We start from the raw sequence: 18,886 nt of genomic DNA, 5'->3' as shown, positions 1-18,886 counted from the left end.
GGTCGAGGGAGGTGGGGAGAGGCCTCCGCATGACGTCAGGACGCCGCGGTCAGAACGTCGAAGCCCAAGGAAGACAAGAGCCAGCCGGGTCACGAGCAGTTCCGCACTGGTGTCGGTGTCGCCTTGGGCCGCTGCTGACGAGTCCAGGGGGCGAGCGGCTGAGGTGAGTGTGAGGCGCGGCGGGCGAGCCGGCGGGGACGGCGTCTCCTTCCGGGCCTACGCCCGGCGGGTCCCGAGGCCTGGTGGGCCGTCGCACCAACGGACGCCGCGCGCGAGCGACGACAGGGTGTGGCGGGCACTGGCGGTTTCTGCGCCTGCGCGCTCTCGCGCGTGCGCCGTCGGCCCGTGGCTCCCCGCCCCCTCCCCGGAATTCCTGGGGCCTGAGCGCCCTCTTCTTCAGCCCCCAGTGACCCGGCGGTTCCACCCGGAGGATGGCGTTGCCCCGGGCGACGCGCAGCCCCTGCGCTTCGGTGCTCCCTTCGCCTCACCCCCGAGCCGTGGTGCGCAAGCGCGGCGCGGCCGGGCGGTGGTCTGGAGCGGGTGGCGGGCCTGCGCCTGGCGTCTCTGCCCTCTGGACGGCCTTCCCTGCGGCCGTGAGAGCCGCTGCTCTCACCTCCTCCGTCGTAGTAGGACCGGCGAGGGCCTGCCTCGGGGCCCACCCGTGCTCCTCGGTCTCCGCGGCTGAGGCCGCCCGAGGCCCTCTCGCTCTCTTGCAGTCCTGGGTGTGCGGGACGTTGTTGGGCCCCCGGCCACCCGGCAGAGGAAGTGCCTCTGCCCGTGGGGGGCACTTCCTGAGAGGACGTTTCTACAGTGCAGGGCTCCCCAGGGGCACGCGGCGCTTGTCCTTGTTTCCTGGAGCGACTTCCGGGAGCCCTCCCTCCTGCCTGCTGGTTGTTCTGAGTGCTCGCTAGAGTCCGTCTTTCCGGACTGCTCCCCAGAGCACCCTCCGGGACCTCGTGCTTTCTCTCAGGAGCAGGCTTTCCTCTGGAACACGTCCTAGCCCTTGCTCGAGGTGTCTGTCAGCACCCCCCCCCCCCCCGCACCTTCTCTCCTGCCCCGGGGGCTCCTTCGGACCTTCCCTTCGCGAGGTCGTCGTTCCCCCCCTCCCTGGGGCTTCCCACTAGCCTGGGGCTCCTTCCTGAGGGCACCCCCCCTCCCCGCCCTCTGCACCATCCATTTCCCCTTAGGGTTTCAGGTCCTTCTCTTTCCCTTTGGGGAATCCCTTCAGCCTTCCCTGTTTTCACATCCCTCATGTTCCACCCAGAGCACTGCAGGGAGCCCGGGGGCTCCTTACAGGAGCCCCTTTATTCCACACCCAGGATTCTCTTCAGTGGTTCCTCGTCTCCTAGTGGCTCCTAACTTCTCATACCTCCTCCTCTGCCCGACTTCCCGTGAGCCCATCTCCTCTTCCCCACTTCGTGACTTGTCTCCTGCTCCTTCCTGAGTCTCCCTAACTCCTCCTTTTTCTCATAGACAGTGAGAAAGCAGTCTGGCTCCTGAGATCCACCCCTTATGCCCCAAGGTCCAGATGGCGGCCAACGTGGGTGATCAGCGGAGCACGGATTGGTTAGTGTGGCTAGAGAGACAGAGGCTGGAGGGGAGGGCAGGCAGAAGCAGGACTCAGTGGTGTTCCCTGAGATGACTGGGATGTGCTGGAACAGTCCTTGTGGGGGTGGTGAGGAGGAGTGCCTCTGGTCACACGGTGAAGGGAAGTGTTTGGTTGTTGGGTGGACAGCAGGTTTTCACCTCTCTGAACATTGTGTCCATGGAACAGTGCTTATTTCTCAGAATTGGGGTGATTCATTCCATGGACTGATTAAGGGGCAGCCTCCAACACACTTAATCCTCTCATTTATTGTCTGTTAATACCTTGTTTTTCCAAAACAGTATGATGATAGTCTTCTGTTGGCTGGGGACCTGTGAAAATTGACTCATAAGACATTTAGACTTAGTAGGCACCAGGTTCTGTTAATTTCTCTGGACACTGGTAATCTTTTCATTCGGTATCTAACAATTACTGTGTGTCAGACACCTGGAAAAATGTCATAGGTCTCTGTCTTTAGTCGGATTTCTTTCTCAGGGAGGTGTGAGACAGAAAGGAATTGTTAGCATGTTACAGATTAAAATATATCTTAGATTTAAAAATTTAGACTCTAGTAGATAGCATGAAGGAGTCTAGGATTCAGGCCCTGGTATGTGCCTGCCTGCATTTTGCCCGCCATGTACAGGGAGAGAAAAGACTGACTTGATGTCCCTTCCTTGCAGGTCTTCTCAGTACAGCATGGTGGCCGGGACAGGCAGAGAGAATGGCATGGAAGCTCCTATGCATGAGAACCCGGAGTGGGAGAAGGCCCGCCAGGCTCTGGCCAGCATCAGCAAAGCAGGAGCCGCTGGCAGCTCCGGCAAGGCCAGCAGCAATGGGCCTGTGGCCAGTGCACAAGTGAGAAGGCACACAGGACCTGGGGACCCTGAGCGGGGGTTGCTAGGGAGGGAAATATATGGTGTTCCCTGGTATCACAAGGACACAGTGCTCCGAAGATGTTCTAGGAGCCCTTGGATGGGGGAGCAAGGTCTGTTTCCTTGAAGAGCCCAGGGCACCGTGTGGTCCTTGTCCCTGGGAATCTAGCCTTAAGAGGGAGGCATGTCCTGGGCCCCTGAGATGCCTCAAGTGCGTTAGTAGAAGCTGTGGCTCTTGGAGAGAGATGGACCCAGTTGTGTTCCTTAGTAGTTAACCACATTTGGGGGCCGGAGGGTGTGTGCTGCTGCCAGTGCTGATGGCATGTGGGCCTCTCTCCACAGTATGTGTCTCAGGCAGAGGCCTCAGCTCTGCAGCAGCAGCAGTACTACCAGTGGTACCAGCAGTACAACTACGCCTATCCTTACAGCTATTACTACCCCATGGTGAGCATCCAGCCCAGCGGGGGCGGGTAGGGGGGTGGGTTCCAGGGCCAGGGGAAGACTCGAAGACAGCAGTGACAGCTTCCGAGACACTCCACTAGCATGTTGTTCCCATGATCAAGTTGAAGGCCCTTTCTAGGTCCCACCTTCTCTGCTCTGGCCACTTCCTCTCCCCATGCTTAGTCTGTTACCCATGACGTCCACCTGTGCTCTGTGTCAGCTCTCATTCCCTTTTCCCACACCTCTCCGTGTTCTCACCGTCGTGGTGGTGGTGGGGGTGCTTCCCAGGTTAGACCTTTCTCTGACTGGATAAGTTAAAGCAGGGTTGCACCCCACTCCTTCTTGCTTTCACAGTGCTTGCTGCCAGATACTCTGTGTATCCATCTGCAACTGTGCACGTGTTTTGAGCGCAGACTTCATGAGAGGGTGGATTTTTGCTGTTTATTTTTGGTTCTGTTGTAGCGTTTAGGAAAGTTGGCATTCGGTAAATATTTCTTAAATGGAGAATGGGATTGATAGAGTTTTTTGTTGTTTTTCTCATAAGAAGGATTTATGTAGTGGAGAAAGATAGGGGTAAGAGTGTGGAGCACAGAGGTTATGTCTGGCACCTGAGAGGGCGGGAGAAGGGGAGGGAGCTGGGCCTGTCCTGATCCTCATTTCTGTGCCTCTGGCAGAGCATGTACCAGAGCTATGGTTCCCCTTCCCAATATGGCATGGCCAGCTCGTATGGCTCCACCGCACCCCAGCAGCCATCAGCACCCCAGCACCAGGGGACTCTGAGCCAGGTAACACCCCCACCAGCTTTGTGGCATGTTCAAGATGGGGAATGTAGTTTTTCTGAGTGGGTGAATGGTGGGGACCCCTGTATTTGTTACAATGGCTGCCTCTGGGTAGTCTCCTGCCTGGTGACTACCGATCTGATAACTGAGGAGGGCAAACTATAGTTTTTGAAACCAGGATGGGGGCACCTGGGTGGCTCAGTGGTTGAGCGTCTGACTTCGGCTCAGGTCGTGGTCCCGGGGTCCCGGGATCGAGTCCCACATCGGGCTCCCTACAGGAGCCTGCTTCTCCTTCTGCTTCTTCACCAGTCTGCCTGTGACTCTGCCTCTCTCCTTGTCTCTCATGAATAAATAAATAAACTTAAAAAAATGAAACCAGGATGGGTTTAGGGCTTGGGCAAGGCCTGGGAGTAGGTGTTGGGGTTGATGGTAGCTGCGGTTTGCAGTGTGGCAGCCTATCTTGGGAATCTTCTCTCAGTGCAGTGCACACAGACATGCATAGTCATGCACATTGTCTGGCCTTGCACTTAACGTGCAGCGTGGAGTAGTGCAGAGCTGTGCAGGGGAGGTGGAGTGACCTGGGCCAGAGTCCCAGCTCCCCTCCCTTGGTGTCATTACAAGTCTCATACCCTCTCTGCGTCTCAGCCAGTCCTGTCAAGTGGGAAGGATAACCACTTCTTCACAGGGTCCCCTAGAACGTGGGTGACCATATGTGTGTTTTGACCGGCATACAGCATGTGTTCAGACAATAACTCCTGGGTGTGTTGGCAGCACTCACTAGAGCGCTCACTAGTTGCCTAACTGAGGTTTAGATGCCTACTGCTGCCACTGAGTGGCTGGGGACTGTGGGAGAACATCTCAGGATCTAAGCTGGAGCCTTCTCAGCTCTGAAGAGGGTGGGCACTAAACCTCCGTTCCTCAGGGAGACACTGAGTGCTTGGGGCAGTGAGATGTGGGAGGGTCACAGGACGGAGTTGAGGGCTGAGTGGTGCTGTGATCATGAGGACAGTGTGAGAGCCAGCACTGGAAGCTCTGCTCCTGCCCTCAGCACCTGCTTCCTCCAACAGCCCCCAGTCCCTGGCATGGAAGAAAGCATGTCCTACCAGGCCCCCCCTCAGCAGCTGCCAGCAGCCCAGCCCCCTCAGCCCTCCAACCCCCCGCATGGGGCTCATGCTCTGAACAGTGGCCCCCAGCCTGGAACAGCCCCAGCCACACAGCACAGCCAGGCAGGGCCTGCCTCAGGCCAGGCCTATGGGCCACATGCCTACTCTGAGCCTGCCAAGCCCAAGAAGGGCCAACAGTTGTGGAACCGGATGAAGCGTAAGTTGGAGGTGGAATTTGGGGAGAGAGAGGGCATAGGGGCTGCACCTTACAGAGCCAAGCGTGGGGCACTTCTGGGTGTGGTGCTCATTCCCTGGCTCTGGATGCAGTTGGTTTGGAGCCCTTCTCTAGAGCTTGGCGTCTCCCATTCCTGGAGATCAGGCAACCTGAGGAAGGCCACGGTAAGGTCTAACCCCAGCTCTTGCGGCCCTCACAGCAGCCCCGGGGACTGGTGGTCTCAAGTTCAACATTCAGAAACGGCCCTTTGCTGTCACCAGTCAGAGCTTCAGCTCCACCTCGGAGGGCCAGCACAGCAGCTTCGGCCCCCAGCCCAACCCTGAGAAAGCCCAGAACCACAGGTGATGGCCACCCCCTTGATCCTGTCCCAGCTCTCTCCTTCTGCTGTGCGTATAGTCCACTGGCAGGTTGTGCACCCCTCTGAGCCTCAGTCTGCCCCTCCAAGATGGGGAGGGGTTCCTCTTTTAGGGTTGCTGTGAGCATGAAATGAGAGGGGAAGAAGATGATGCTCGCATTGTTTTGGGTTTGTGTCTGCTTTGTGAGTGGTAGTGACAGCCATCTTTGCTGGGGTGTGGGGTGCCGTCCAGCTGAGTCCCACGTCTGCCTTCACCCAGGGGGAGCCTGTCGGGGAAGCCTGATGATTGGCCACAGGACATGAAGGAGTATGTGGAGCGCTGTTTTACTGCCTGTGAGTCGGAGGAGGACAAGGACCGGACAGAGAAGCTACTCAAGGAGCTGCTGCAGGCTCGGCTGCAGGACGGCTCAGCTTATACCATTGACTGGAGCCGGGAGCCCCTGCCAGGGTTAGTCTAGGCCAGGGATGGGGAGGAGGGCGATTCTGGGTGCTGAAGCGGAGACCTGCAGACTTAGGTATCTGAAGCCCCAAGAATGAGCAAGAAAGTTGGCTCCCAGGGGTAGAAGGCCAGGAGGGTAGAGCTGAGGCCCAGGCACTGCCTGGTGGTGGAATCCTGGGGTGGGGTGAAGGCCCTGAAGCCTGGCGAGTGCATGGTACTCAGCAGCGAAGAACACTCTCTAGACAGAGAAAATCTTGGGTTTGCCTCCCATTTTTGCAGTGTGTTAGCTGAGTCGCCTGGGTAAGTTTCTTTCCTGCCTGAGGTGGTGTGTTCCTGGGGCGGCTGGCAGATGCTGGGGTTGGTGGAGGCGCTGGATTGGTGATGCCCTGCCCTGCTATATCCTCAGGCTGACTCGGGAGCCTGTGGCTGAGAGCCCCAAGAAGAAGCGGTGGGAGGCCCCTAGCAGCCTTCATCCTCCCAGGGGGGCAGGCTCAGCGACAAGGGGCGGGGGTGCCCAGTCCCAGCGAGGGACACCAGGGGCTGGGGGTGCTGGCCGAGCCCGGGGCAGCAGCTTCGCCAAGTTTGGCAACCGCAATGTCTTCATGAAGGACAACAGCTCTTCCTCCAGCACGGACTCCCGCTCCCGTTCCTCCTCCCGGTCCCCCACCCGCCACTTCCGCCGCAGGTGTGAAGAGTTCAGGGTCCGGGGTGGGGGGGGTGGGGCGTAGGGGCTGTGGGGGGGTTGAGGGGCATGGGTGGGGTCTTGGGGGGAGGAGCCATTTCGGGCCTTACCTTCTTGCTGCTTCTGTGCAGTGACTCCCACTCGGATTCAGACAGTTCTTACTCAGGGAATGAGTGTCACCCTGTGGGTCGCAGGAACCCGCCCCCAAAGGGCCGAGGAGGTCGAGGGGCCCACATGGATCGGGGCCGAGGCAGGGCGCAGCGTGGAAAGAGGTGAGACTTGGGGCAGGTGGCCCAAGGGGTGGGGCTGAGATCGGGGTTCCTGGGGAGTGGTGGGAGAGGCATGCTGTGACATCTGCCTATTCACCTTGATCTCTTTTCAGGCATGATCTTGCTCCCACCAAGCGCAGCCGCAAAAAGATGGCCACGCTAGAGTGTGAGGACCCTGAGCGTGAGCTTAAGAAGCAGAAGCGGGCGGCCCGCTTCCAGCATGGACATTCCCGCCGCCTGCGCCTTGAGCCCCTGGTGCTGCAGATGGGCAGCCTGGAAAGCAGTGGTGCTGACCCTGACTGGCAGGAACTACAGATTGTGGGCACTTGCCCTGACATCACCAAGCACTATCTGCGTCTCACCTGTGCCCCTGACCCATCCACTGTGCGCCCTGTGGCAGTAAGTGCTGGGAAGGGCAGGTCCTCCCTGCAGGGCAGATGCTGGCACTAGGCTGTGGTACCAACACGGGAATCACGGCAGAGGTTGCACAGGAGACTGCTGTGGCAGCAGGGGCTTGCAGCTGGGCAGGGACTTTGGGGCCTGGGAGCTCTCTGAAGGTGACTTGGAGACAGAATTTGTGCTGGGTTGCATATCCTCATCAGGAGACTTGCTCAGCTCTGAGCTTATGTTCCCTGATTAGGAGACGGAGAAGGAAGTGGCTTTCCTAGGTCAGCACTTCATGTGACGGAGGCAGTCAGACCCCTCTGTGCTCTGCTGAGACTGCAGCAGCGGCATGGCTAATGTTCCATCCAGGGGACTGGACACGCAGATGTGGGCAGCTGAGGTTGAGAGTAGTAATTCTTGCAAAATGTGTTGGGTTCTTTTCAAAGTTGGCAGTGAGTTACTAAAGGAGTTTGATATTGTAGCTATTGTCTTAGAACAGAGTTAGTGGAATCATAATGGGTGTTACAGCCTTGCTCATCCTGCTGTGAAATCACACTGAGCCTTAATTTGGTTCCCTTTCCAGGTTTTGAAAAAGTCTCTGTGCATGGTCAAGTCCCACTGGAAAGAGAAGCAAGACTATGCTTTTGCGTGCGAGCAGATGAAGTCAATTCGGCAGGACCTGACGGTGCGGGGGCTGCGGGGAAGGCCTGCCCTGGGTGAGTCCTGTTCTGCTCTGGCCTCATTGTTCGTTCTGCCGATCCAGGTGCAAGGTGTGCGAACAGAGTTCACAGTGGAAGTATATGAGACACATGCTCGCATCGCCTTGGAGAAGGTGAGTGTGGGGTGCTGAGGCCCTTTCAGGCTCTTCCCGGGCTCCCTGTGCTGGCCTCACCATCTTTCTTGATGTCCACACCCTGGGTGCCAGGGTGACCATGAGGAGTTCAACCAGTGCCAGACGCAGCTCAAGTCACTGTATGCCGAGAACCTGCCAGGCAATGTGGGCGAGTTCACTGCCTACCGGGTCCTCTACTACATCTTCACCAAGAACTCAGGAGGTGAGAGGCGCTGCCTGCAGGACAGGGTGGCTCCAGGCCCCCAGGGTTGGGCGCTGCTGATCCTCCTTTGTCTTGGGCCCCAGACATCACCACGGAGCTGGCCTACCTGACTCGGGAACTGAAGGCAGACCCTTGCGTGGCTCACGCTTTGGCACTGAGGGCAGCCTGGGCTCTGGGCAACTACCACCGCTTCTTCCGGCTCTACTGTCATGCGCCCTGCATGTCTGGGTACCTGGTGGACAAGTTTGCAGACCGGGAGCGCAAAGCTGCCCTCAAGGCGATGATCAAAACGTATGTGAAGCTGGGTTCTCCCTCGCCCCCTCTGCTGGCCCTGTGGCAGCCTGCCTTCCCCTCCTTCCCCCGTCCCTTCCTTTTCTCCTCCTGCCCCTGCACACTCGGGCTGTCAGGCCTCCAGCTGCTGTGCCCTGGACCGTAGTCCTCTCCCCCCTTGTTTCTACACGTACCCTGCTCCCCAGGCCCTTCTGCTTCCCTCCCCACAGTTCACCGTGTCTCCCACGCCTGCGTCTGCATCTCCTTCCCCATTCTGTCTTGCTGCTCCAGGGTTCCCTCTTTACCCCTGAGTCTCTTTTTTCTGCTCGCATCACCTTGGACCCTGGTTTGTTTTCTCGGTCCCCTCACTCTGAGATCTCTGTTCACCTTTCAAGGCTCTCTTGACACTGAGCTCCCACTCGGTAGAAACAAACTAGAAAAGATGGCCCTGCTCTTGGTAGCTTCTGATGTAACAGGACAAGACCCTGTTCTGACTTGAGTTCCTTCGAGAGTGCAGGAAATATTTAGGGAGAAAGGTGTGATGTGGGGGCTAGGCAGATCAGGGGCTGGACATAAAAAGAGCATGCTTCTCTGTCATCAGCTATCACGTGTGCTGTGTGTGTGCGCGCGCGTGTGTGGCATGCATGCGTGCATGTGTGTGGTGGGGAACCTGTGTTTTTTCCAGCAGGGCAGTGAAATGCCCCTGGGCGACATAGGGAGATGTCAGGTGATCTCTTCTAGGGGTGGCTACTGGTGTCTAGTGGGTAGAGGCCTGGGATGCTGCTCAACCCCTTGAAGTGCCCGGGATGCCCCACAACCGAATCACCTGGCCCCAGTGTCAGTCTTGCCAAAGTTGAGAACTCTTGGTCAGAGGTTGGTAGGTCCAAGGGGCCACAAAAGTTACCTTAAGAGTCACAGGAATGGTGTGAGACTGGGGAGAGAGGGTCACCCTGAAGATATGAGACCACAGATTCCATGCTCCAGTTTGGGTCCAGGAGATTTAAGGCAGAGGCTGAGCCAGGGTAGGGGCCACAGAAGTAGACAAGGACATGGGCAGAAACATGAAGGCGCTAGGATGAGCAGAATCTGACTACCTACCCAGGAGTGTCGGGGAGGTGGTATGTCTAAAGGCCCTGTGGGCTGTCCCTCAGAGTCTGCTGTCTGCAGCGGGACAGCTCCCAAGCTTCTGTGCTGCTCCCAGGGGTGTCATGTGGGCAGGTCGCCATTCGGGTTAGTTTATACCTGCTGGGTCTTGGTTGGGGCCACAGCCATGAAAGCGCCTTGTAGGAGGGGCCTTGGCCCATCACTGGCCACATGCTCTCACTGCCCCCCTCCACCAGCAGACACGGACAGCCCTGGCCCTGAGTCTGAGAGTCCCCAGAACCAGGTCCCTGCAGGATGGCCAGGAGGCCAGCTCAGCTGTGGTAGGAATGGACTCTTTTATGCCCTCTGTGGATATCCAGGCCAAGACCAGGCACAGACTTGAGGCAGGACTGGTTTATGTCCTGTGTGATATAAGGGCAGGGTGACAGGGTTTCTGGGAGAGAATTCAAGTTAACAGCTATCTTCTGGCACATGCTGTGTCTTGTTAGCAACCGCAAGTGACTGTAGCCAGCACGTCATAATACATGTTGGCTGAAGCTTTGCTGGCATTCCGGAGGCACTTTGACCCAGGCAGGGGAAACAGCCAGGGCGGGTCCCCCAGAGTAGCTGTCAGACCTGCCAGCCCATGCCCACCACCATCCCCTGGGGTCCCTCCTTCTGCTTGGGCCACAGTGGGCCCTTGAGCAGCAAAGGAACCAGCTGGGCCCTTCCCTCCCACCCTCCTTGGTCCCCCCTGTACAGGTAAGTGAGGGTGAAGGGGGGGCACAGCCGGGGCTGGGGCCACTAACCCCACCCCGGGCCCCCCCAAGCCCCTGGAGGTGGGGAGGTTGGGTGGGGATGGGTGAGAGGTCAGCAGGTAATGTGCTGAGGAAACCCTTTGGGTGCCCGAAGGGGGGGCACCCACTCCCTGCTTGTGGGGCCCTCCCCTGCCCACTGCCTGCCTCATCGCATTCTCCTCTTGTCTCCGTAGCTTCCGCCCTGCGCTGCCAGTCTCCTACCTGCAGGCCGAGCTGGCCTTCGAGGGCGAGGCCGCCTGCCGGGCCTTCCTAGAGCCCCTGGGCCTGGCATACACGGGCCTGGACAACGCCAGCATCGACTGCCGCCTCAGCCTGGCGCAGCTGTCAGCCTTCTGAGCACCAGCGCGGATGGGGTGGGGTGGGGTGGGGTGGGGGCAGGGCTGTGGCCCCCCAGCGCCGCCTTTGCCGATTTTGTTTTTGAGCCATGGACTTGGGTTGTAAATTAATTCATGGGGAGTGGGCTCCAGGAAGAGCTGCCATCCCTGTCCCCGTTTTCCCACCGGGGAGTCTGTACAGAGATTTTTTCTACATTTTTATTTTTTGTCTCAGAGGAGTGGGATTGGGGGAGGATGGGGTGGGACAGCGGAGGGTTGGGGGCATGGTCTGTAGGCTGCTCTGTGTCCACCTGGCACCTCCACTAATGCTGTCTCAGTGTTTTCTCTCTCTCTCTCTCGAGCTTGTACTCCGGTACCGACCTGGCACCCTGGCCCATCCCATGCCCAGGGGGCCGGAAGAAGACAGGCCACTCCGCCCGTGCCCGCCCGTGGCGGGGCCACCAGCACAGCAGCCCGCCACCCGCCACCTGCCTGCCTCACCACAGACTCTTATTGCCCAGCCCTCTGGGGCCTCAGTATTCGGGGCTAGGGGAGCCATGTAGAGACTGTGCCCCACCCTCAGCCCCCCACGCCAGAAATGCCGCCGCCAAGCCAGCACCACATCCACGCCGACACTGCGCACTGAGGACTCCGGAGGCCATCGCGGGACCTCGGCCGGGCCGCCTCGTCTACAGTTGTATTAAGTTGTCTCCGTGTCCCTCCTCCCTCCACCCCCGTGTTTCTTCTGGTTTTTTTTTTCCTTCCCTTCCTCCTCTTCCTGCTCCCCAACCCTTCTTTGGTTCAGCACAGGTAAAACGGTTACCCTCCCTCCCTCCCTGCCTCCATGGATCACCAGCTCACGTCATGTTTCCTTCTCTTTTCTTTTTGTGTGTGTTTAAGTTAGTTTTCTTCCTCCCCTTTTTCTTTTTGGCCCTCCCCCCTCTTCTGCCATGTAACTGGAGGATGTGCGATGAGTTTGCAAACAGCTGGACTGTCAGGCTGCTTTTTTTCCAGATGTTCCTCCTCTGCCTCCCCTCCCTTCCCTTTCCCCTCCCTTCTCCTTCCTTCATTCTTTCCTTGGATCACTGAGCACCATTTGGAAGCTTGAGAGAAACCAAAATTAAAGAGAGAGAGAGAGAGAGCACTTTGTCCCTTCCTGCTTGGACAGGTTGAGAGCGGCCACCAGCGGATCTGAGGGGATCATCACCCCAGAGCTATCTCAGCCAGGGTGCCCTCTGCCGGCCCATGTGGGCACAGCCACACTTCTGCTAGGGGCTGGCTTCCAGCTCCTGCCTTGGCCTGCAACCAGCCTCAGGGAGGCAGACCTGAGAATCTTGGGGCACCTTGGCCAGGGTAGGAGCTGTTATTACTCTGAGCCCCTCCTCTTCCAGCCTCTGTCTCAGCACTTGGGCCATATTTTCTGGGGAGGGGAAGGGGGAGGGTGGGGCACAGCACATGCTGCCCCAGAGAAGCAGGCATCTAAAGCTCAACTGTGGGGTGCCAGGAACCCGGGCCAAGAGCACAAGTCTTAATGCAGTGCCTGTGGCAGCTACCTCCCCAGGGCCCATCAGCCTCAGAAGGGCTAGTCAGGTGCAGGGCCCTCGTGGGTACCAGGAAGGCAGCACTCGCGGGTGTGGTTCCAGACTTTTTCCTGGGCCTTGGCCACCCCTGCCTGCAGGATCGGTCACCATGAGGCCACAAAATGCGTGGGGGCGGGGCTGGCGAGGTGGTGTGCCCCTGGCTCCTGTGGCTTTTCTGCCTTCCGAGGGCTAGGCTCCAGGACCCCATTCTGCTTGTGTCTCAGGGAAGCCCTTCAGGGGACCGTGCCAGGGCTGCTACCAACAGTCTTCCTACCCCCGCGGCTCCGCCAGGGGCGGCCGGCTGCAACACCCTTCCCAGCTCTGTCCAGGGGGACGCCTGGCCTTCGGCCCTATCCCGCTCCCTGGCTTCCGGCCCAGCCCAGTCCGGTGCTAGGAGTTCGGTTCTGGTGCCAGCGGGAGGGGCAGCCACGCCTTCGAACGCGCCCCCGCCGCTATGCGCGTCCTCGCTGTGCTGAGCACCCTCCCCGTCCTGAGCGATCTCGCCGCCGTCCCGAGCGTCCTAACCATCGTGCGCGCCCCCGCCGCCCTGAGCGCGCTCGCCGCCAGGCCCGAGCCGAAGTCCAAATCAGTGCGTGAGGCGGGGTCCCACACGGTGCGGCCGCGAAGGCGGAAGTAGCGCCCCCGAGCGCCGCCAACGGCTCGTCCCAGCAAAAGGCCCCAAGGGCTCCGCGCGCACGCCAGGAAGCGGTCGGCGTAGCCTACCGAGAAGTCGGCCGGGTCGAGGCGCGGGCCCCAGCGGCTGTGCCGGAGGACGGCCCCGGCCGTGCACAGCGGCGGCTTCTTGCCCCCGGCACTGGCCTCGGCTCCACGGCAAGGCCCCGCCGGCACCGGAGCCCCCGGGTGGGGCTGGCGGCAGCGGACGCCGAAGCGGCAGGCTGGCGGAGGCGCGGGCTCAGCCGGGGGCGGGGCGCCGCCTCGGGAGCCGGTGACCGCGGGCCGTGACGTCACCGGCCGCACCCCTTCCCGCCGCCCTCGCGCTCTCCGCAGCCCGGGTACTCGAAGCCCGCCGCCGCCTGCGCTGCCCAGCGATGCTCGTGTGTGGCCCGCCCGGGTCCAAAGGGCTGACAGACTGGGCACCGCCCGCGGGGGGCCGCTTCCCTCTGCCCTCGAGGAGCCGGGCCTCTGCCCCTAAGATTTACAGGTGCGACCCCGCCCCCTCCAGGCCGTAGGAACGCCTGGCTGCGCCCTCGGCCGCTCTCCGCCCGTGCGGCCCCGGCCCTCACCTAGGATTTGTGTGGAGGCGGCGGCCTCTACGGGGGCCTCAGTGGGCTTCGTTCCGCCCCTCGCCTGGAGTGCTGTACGTGCTGCCCCGCCCTTCCGCCTCCACAACGGTACCCCAGCAGGCTAGACTAGGTAGCCCAGGCTTGGGACGCCGCTGTCGCCATGGGGCCGACACATGTATGGGGGGTGTTTCTCCTCCAGGGACCCTACCTCTTCCCGGCCACTTCCCTGAGCGTCTGCTCGCAGGGTAAAGAGCAGCTCGTCCCGAGGGGTTCACTGGAGATGCAGGCCGGGAGTCGAGGCTCCCGGAGCCACTGCCCTTGGCCTCCGGGAGCCAGTCAGGCCAAGCCCTCTGCCAAAACTGCTGAATTAAAGGGGCACCGTCTAACCACGCCCCCCTCTGATAAAGGGGTCACATCCCACCCCTCCAGGCCCGGCATCCGACCTAGAGCCTGGTCCAGTCTGCCGGGAACCGAGCTGCAGGTGTCGTGCTTGGCCCTTAAAGGAGCCAGGACCCCATCACCGACTCCCCGCCCCCAATCTTCCCTTCCCATGCAAAGCGAAGAGACAGAACCCGGGGCACAGACGTGGCGTTTATGTATACAGAAGCAGGATGCCGGAAGGTAAAAGCATGGGAACTGGGGTGCCTACAGGCCGATGACATCGTCCAGCTCCAGATCCGCGCTGGGGCGGCAGTGCGCCCTGGGATGCTGCGCCTCGGAGCTGAGGTCCAAGTCGGGCTTGGTGGCGGCGGCCCCCGGGCGCTCCGCGTCCATGACGCCGAGCACCGCGTCCAGCATGGACGGGCCCAGATCCAGGTGGAAGGACAGCAGCGGGTCGGCGGGCGCGGGCGCGCGGAGGGCGGGCGGCGGGGGCTGCGGCACCGCAGGCGGCGGCGCGGAGCGCGGGGCTCCCGCGGGTGGCGCCCGGGGCTCGGGGGGCGGCCCCCCGCCGTGCCGGCTCAGGAACGAAGTGTCCCCGAAGGCGTCGCCGCCGCGCCCCACGTGTAGCGTGTGCCGGAAGTCGCCGAGTGGCGCGGAGATGGACAGGGTGCCGCGCTCCGGCCGCTTCTTGGGCTGCGCGGGGCCCAGCTGCTTCAGCACGGGCATCTGCGGGAGGGGGCGGGGGAGCGGGTCAGCGCGGCCTCCGCCCGAGGGGGAACCCACGCCGCGCACCCACCCTGGGCCTAGGCAGCGGTTCCAAGGATGCGCTCGCAAACACGCGGGACGATGGTGGCGGGGTTACGTCCATTTTACAGGTGTGCAAACTGCGTCTCCAGAGGCCCTAGGTCCCAGATTGCAATTCAGGCCTGCGCATGACCAACGCGCCGCGCTTATCCCAGTAAGAACTAAGATTGCGGTCTTCCTACAGGCCAGGCAACAGGCTTCACCAGCTCTCCCCGAGTGTTTCCTAAGCTTGACAGAGAAACTCCAGCATCTCCGGGGCAGAGATTTTCAGGACCCTTCCCTGGAGACAGGGGGCACTTTGTCCACCAAGTGCGGCAGGCACAGTGCCTAGGGCCCACCACTCACACACTTCTAGAGGCCCAGGAAAATGTTAAAGTGTTTTGATTTATTTCAAAATGTGTGGATTATATCTGTCTTCACACCAACAGTTATAAAATATAAATAAATAAAATCTATACCCATGAAAGCTTTGCCTAGGGCACACACAAGTGATAATGCAAGTCTGCCTAAAAGCTCCAATCCAGGAATCAGGATGCTCACACAGCCTTTTATAATTTGAGTATTTGGTCCAGAAAGAGACAATATACTGTCTTACATTTTGCAAATTTCTCTAAGAATAACAACAATGGCATAAATTGAAACTGGCAGGTTGCACACTATAAACTAGGTGCACTATTTCCTCATGGCTGCCCTGGATTCTACATAAAAGAAGTGTCTGCCAACCTTTGCCTGTATCCTGGAACCTGGCTGTTTTTATGGAATTTCTGGGAGGGACTCTGATAACTTTGTACTTTTGTTTTAATAGTGCCTGTTATCATCATCATCATCATCATAATAAATAATCTTTCTCTTTGAAGTAAAGCCCCACCCTTCGCCAGCTGTATGATTGGGATAAATTACGTGATTTCCTTATGTCTGTTTCCTCTCTGTAAAATGGGTAAAATAACAGTACCTTCCTTGCAGGGCACATAGTAAATCTCAATTAAAGAAAACTATATTTGTAATAGTGCCAGCTAATTGGTAGTGCTAGTGCTGGGTGTGTGTGTGGGGCGGGGGGAGTGTGTCCTTACATAACTGTAGAACAAAATAAAGAATTGATAAAATCCTATGAAGAAGTCAAAGCAACCAACATTATTCTTTCAGTAACTAGCACCCTGGGAAATATCACTGATAATGCAGAGAAAAATTAAAGCTAAGAGGATTTAAAATAATTATAGTCCAGTGTGTTCTGAGGAATTGACCTTTGCCGTACCCCAACACACACACACACACACACACACACACACTCACACACTTTACATTTATTTCTCTGGGAAAACCAGTCTTGATTTACAAGATTCTGTAGTGTTTCTCAAACTTCTCTGACCTCAGCTTAGATGAACAAATATATTTTAATTGCAACATGACATGCAATCACCTCTCCTCCCCACCTCTGCATAAAGGAAACCAAAATTTTATGAAACAACATGCTAGGCACTGTGATGTTTTCAATTCTAATCTATTTTATTTTATTTTTTAAATGCTTACCTCTGCTCATTAATGAATCTCAATTCACAGTTGAAAATAAAAAACCCTCTCCCCATGGTCACAGTGAGTGTCATTACTGTGCAGTGAGTTGCCGGTGAAAAGACCACAACTCAGCCAAATGCCTAGGTTTCCATCTGGCTGTGTGTGTGTGTGTGTGTGTGTGTGTGTGTGTGTGGCTTTGGGCAAATACTTAACCTTTCTAAGGTTTCTTTCCCCCTCTCAAAAATGTAACATAGGAACACAGGATCTTCCTGTAACACTTCATAGTCTCTTTTCGAGATTGGTGAGATGTTGCCAGTAAGTCTTGGCAGAGTGCCCAGCAGAGAGCAAAAGTTCAATAAAATGCTCAGTGGCCACCTGAGATCACTCCCCCTTGTCCCCGAGGACACACTTAGAGAGGGTTTATGACTGGCCCAAGGTCACAGAGCCCAGACTTAACCACTTCTCCTGCCTGCTGCCTCGTGAACTGAGTCCTCTGGGGACAGCTCTCAGTCCCTGGCTTTCCTCCCTGCCCATGCCCTAGCCTGTAACCTCAGCCCATCCTCGCATTGCCCTACAAGGCATCACTACCACCATTTTCCAGTGCCTGGCCAAACACACCTGCCATTTCTTTTCTGTGGGACCCTGACCTAACTTCCTCAACCTTAGACCTCAGTTTACTCTACTGAAAAGTAGAAGTCAGAATGCCTGATTGCTAGGGGTATTTGTAAAGGACATTCATGATGCTGATGTTATACTTCCTAAGGACTTATTCTGGGGTGGGGTGGGGTGGGTGGGTAGAGGACTTAAATGCTTTCACTCAAATACACAAACTCATTCAATCCTCGGAACAATGCAATGAGTTTTATAGAGGTGGTGGCTGAGGAATAGAGAGGGAGAGTAAGTTGCCTTGGGTCACACAGCAATGAATGTTGTGTCTGGATTCAGAAACCAGGCAGAGTCTAAACCTGATGAGACTCTACAGATGATAGCCTATTGCTCATAGCCCCCCTTGGATAGGGTGGGTGGGTGTGCATCCGAATGTAAAAAACACTTGGATATGCCATAAAGGCCAAGGATTTCCTACATCCTTGACCGTGTTTGTTTGCCTTTTCTTTTCTCCATTCCAGGCAGAGTAATGACTTCGAAATCGCTTCTGAGTGGCCTCTTGCTGGCTCTGAGGGCCTCGGGCAAGTCACTCCCCTTCTCAGAACCTCGAATCCCAGGGTCCTCTTAAATAGAAGGCCCCAACCTCCCGCAAGCAAAGTTGTGTGCTAGAGGCAATGAGGTCATTCTAGGAAAAACCTCCGTCAGCCGGCCAAGGCTCCTACAGAGGGGCTGTTGTTTGTGACAAATGTGCAAAAGACAGTGCAGGAGTGAGGGTGGGACCCCGGAGGGCCCCTCCCGCTGCCATCCGCCCCTGCAGGCCCGCCGCTCCAGCTGCAGGAGGGAGGGCACAGCTGGTTCACCTCTGTCCTCTCCGGGCCCCAGCCCCGCCAAAACGGAAATAGGCGCCCGTTCCACACCCGGCCGGACCGGTTCCCGAGGCGTCCGGGAGGGGGAGACCCCCGCCCCACGGCTCGCCGCGCTTCCTCCCGCCACGTGGCGGCCGCCCCGAGCTGGAGCGCCCGCGGTCCCTGGGCCCGTCTGTCCCGCGTCCTCCCGAAGCTGACCCGGGAGCCCGGCTCCCCGCTGCCCCCTTACCTCTCGGTCCTCCCCGAGTGGGGCAGGCGCGCTCTCAGGCTCCGGCGGGGGGACCCCCGTCTCCTCGCTTCGGAGCCCGCCCCGGCCACCGAGTCCCAGGTCCGCACCCTCTGCCTTCTTTCTCCAGGCGGTTCTCACCTGGCAAAGGAAGTGTCATGCGGAACCTGTCAGGGGCCCGGGACCCAGGCGTCCGGGCCCGCGGGGCCACCTCCACAGGACGCCTCCTCGCGCAGGTCCCAGGGGTCCTGCCTCCGACCTTTCTCAGTCCTCGGACCGGGGAGTCCGAGCCCGCACCCCTTGCTGGCCCTGGCCCCGGGTCCCTTCTTTACCTGCACCGGGGACCGTAGCGTCAGCCCCTCTCGGGGGCCATGGCTGGAGCCGTCCAGGCCAGCCCAGGCCGTCTGGGCACAGGCCCCTCCCAACCTCCCTTAGTATCCGAAAGTTTGCCTCTAGGGTTTAAAGGACTAGAAAGCGGCGGTGGAAAAGCTGAGGCCTGCGGGCTGAGTGTGGGGCGGGCCGAGGCCGGGACTGGGTGTGCTCAGAGGACGCGCAGAGCGGGTGGGGGACGGCCAGGGCGCGCCCCCCAGCCCGGCCCCTCCCCCTGCCCAGCTTGGAATTTCCTGAAGCTGGCGAAGTCTGGCTGTTTGGAAGAGTAATTTCTAACAGATTGCAGCAGTTGGAGGAGAGAGCGAAAGAGAGAGCGAGAGCTAGAGAGAGAGAGAGAGAAGGGAGGACAGGAGAGAGGAAGGGGCAGACACAGAGGGAATGTAAGAGAGAGAACGAAACAGACGGGGTCCCTGGGCCCCGGGAGGATGGAGGTAGTCCCCGAGGGGCAGCCATGACTCTGCTTTGGAGAGTTTCCGGGATGAACGTCCGTGTCCCCTCTTCCCCACCCCGAAGCTGCTCCTAGAAAGACCATCGCATGACTCTGAGCGCTTGGGCCTTTTGCTGACAAGAAGAGTCTCAGATCTGTGTTGGGAAAA

At 58.7% G+C, this 18,886-nt stretch overlaps 3 protein-coding genes across 9 annotated transcripts; 1 reads left to right on the top strand and 2 right to left on the bottom strand.

The window, feature by feature from the left end:
- Positions 1-20: 20 nt before the first annotated feature.
- Positions 21-11,825, top strand: LENG8 (leukocyte receptor cluster member 8). Of its 7 annotated transcripts, XM_025423945.3 has the most exons (18): positions 32-163; positions 812-1,012; positions 1,474-1,566; positions 2,266-2,440; positions 2,800-2,901; positions 3,573-3,683; positions 4,745-4,997; positions 5,215-5,356; positions 5,630-5,818; positions 6,089-6,109; positions 6,216-6,494; positions 6,623-6,763; positions 6,874-7,159; positions 7,728-7,829; positions 7,908-7,976; positions 8,070-8,199; positions 8,283-8,490; positions 10,544-11,825. In XM_025423945.3, exons 3-18 carry the CDS (start codon positions 1,529-1,531, stop codon positions 10,704-10,706), a joined length of 2,409 nt encoding a protein of 802 aa, XP_025279730.1. In that variant the 5' UTR covers positions 32-163; positions 812-1,012; positions 1,474-1,528; the 3' UTR covers positions 10,707-11,825. The 7 variants fall into 7 exon arrangements, with proteins under 7 accessions (XP_035568580.1, XP_035568578.2, XP_025279728.3 ...); XM_025423946.3 differs by lacking the exon at positions 812-1,012 and having other exon boundaries at positions 26-163; positions 1,478-1,566; XM_025423944.3 differs by lacking the exon at positions 812-1,012 and having other exon boundaries at positions 118-163.
- A 657-nt stretch (positions 11,826-12,482) lies between these two features.
- LENG9 (leukocyte receptor cluster member 9) lies at positions 12,483-13,670 on the bottom strand. Its single transcript, XM_025421833.3, is given in 4 exon segments — positions 12,483-12,905; positions 12,908-12,942; positions 12,944-13,413; positions 13,650-13,670. Coding segments are annotated over 4 exon segments (777 nt in total). The 3' UTR covers positions 12,483-12,654.
- Positions 13,671-14,080: 410 nt separating this feature from the next.
- Positions 14,081-18,535, bottom strand: CDC42EP5 (CDC42 effector protein 5). Its single transcript, XM_025423966.3, has 3 exons — positions 18,233-18,535; positions 17,904-18,041; positions 14,081-14,615 (listed from the first exon to the last, which is right to left on the bottom strand). Exon 3 carries the CDS (start codon positions 14,613-14,615, stop codon positions 14,154-14,156), a length of 462 nt encoding a protein of 153 aa, XP_025279751.1. The 5' UTR covers positions 17,904-18,041; positions 18,233-18,535; the 3' UTR covers positions 14,081-14,153.
- Between the last annotated feature and the right edge of the window lie 351 nt (positions 18,536-18,886).

This window comes from Canis lupus, chromosome 1, assembly GCF_003254725.2.
Source record: "Canis lupus dingo isolate Sandy chromosome 1, ASM325472v2, whole genome shotgun sequence".
In the NCBI taxonomy this organism is placed as follows: domain Eukaryota; kingdom Metazoa; phylum Chordata; class Mammalia; order Carnivora; family Canidae; genus Canis; species Canis lupus.
This window is presented reverse-complemented; position numbering and strand designations above follow the sequence as displayed.

Bases quoted from the DNA above. Each gene is read 5' to 3' on its own strand.
- LENG8 (XM_035712685.2), top strand. From the start codon at position 30: ATGACGTCAGGACGCCGCGGTCAGAACGTCGAAGCCCAAGGAAGACAA. The intron at 2,902-3,572 runs GTGAGCATCCAG...TGCCTCTGGCAG, and splicing joins ACAGCTATTACTACCCCATG to AGCATGTACCAGAGCTATGG. The intron at 7,160-7,727 runs GTAAGTGCTGGG...TTCCCTTTCCAG, and splicing joins CCACTGTGCGCCCTGTGGCA to GTTTTGAAAAAGTCTCTGTG.
- CDC42EP5 (XM_025423966.3), bottom strand. From the start codon at position 14,615: ATGCCCGTGCTGAAGCAGCTGGGCCCCGCGCAGCCCAAGAAGCGGCCG.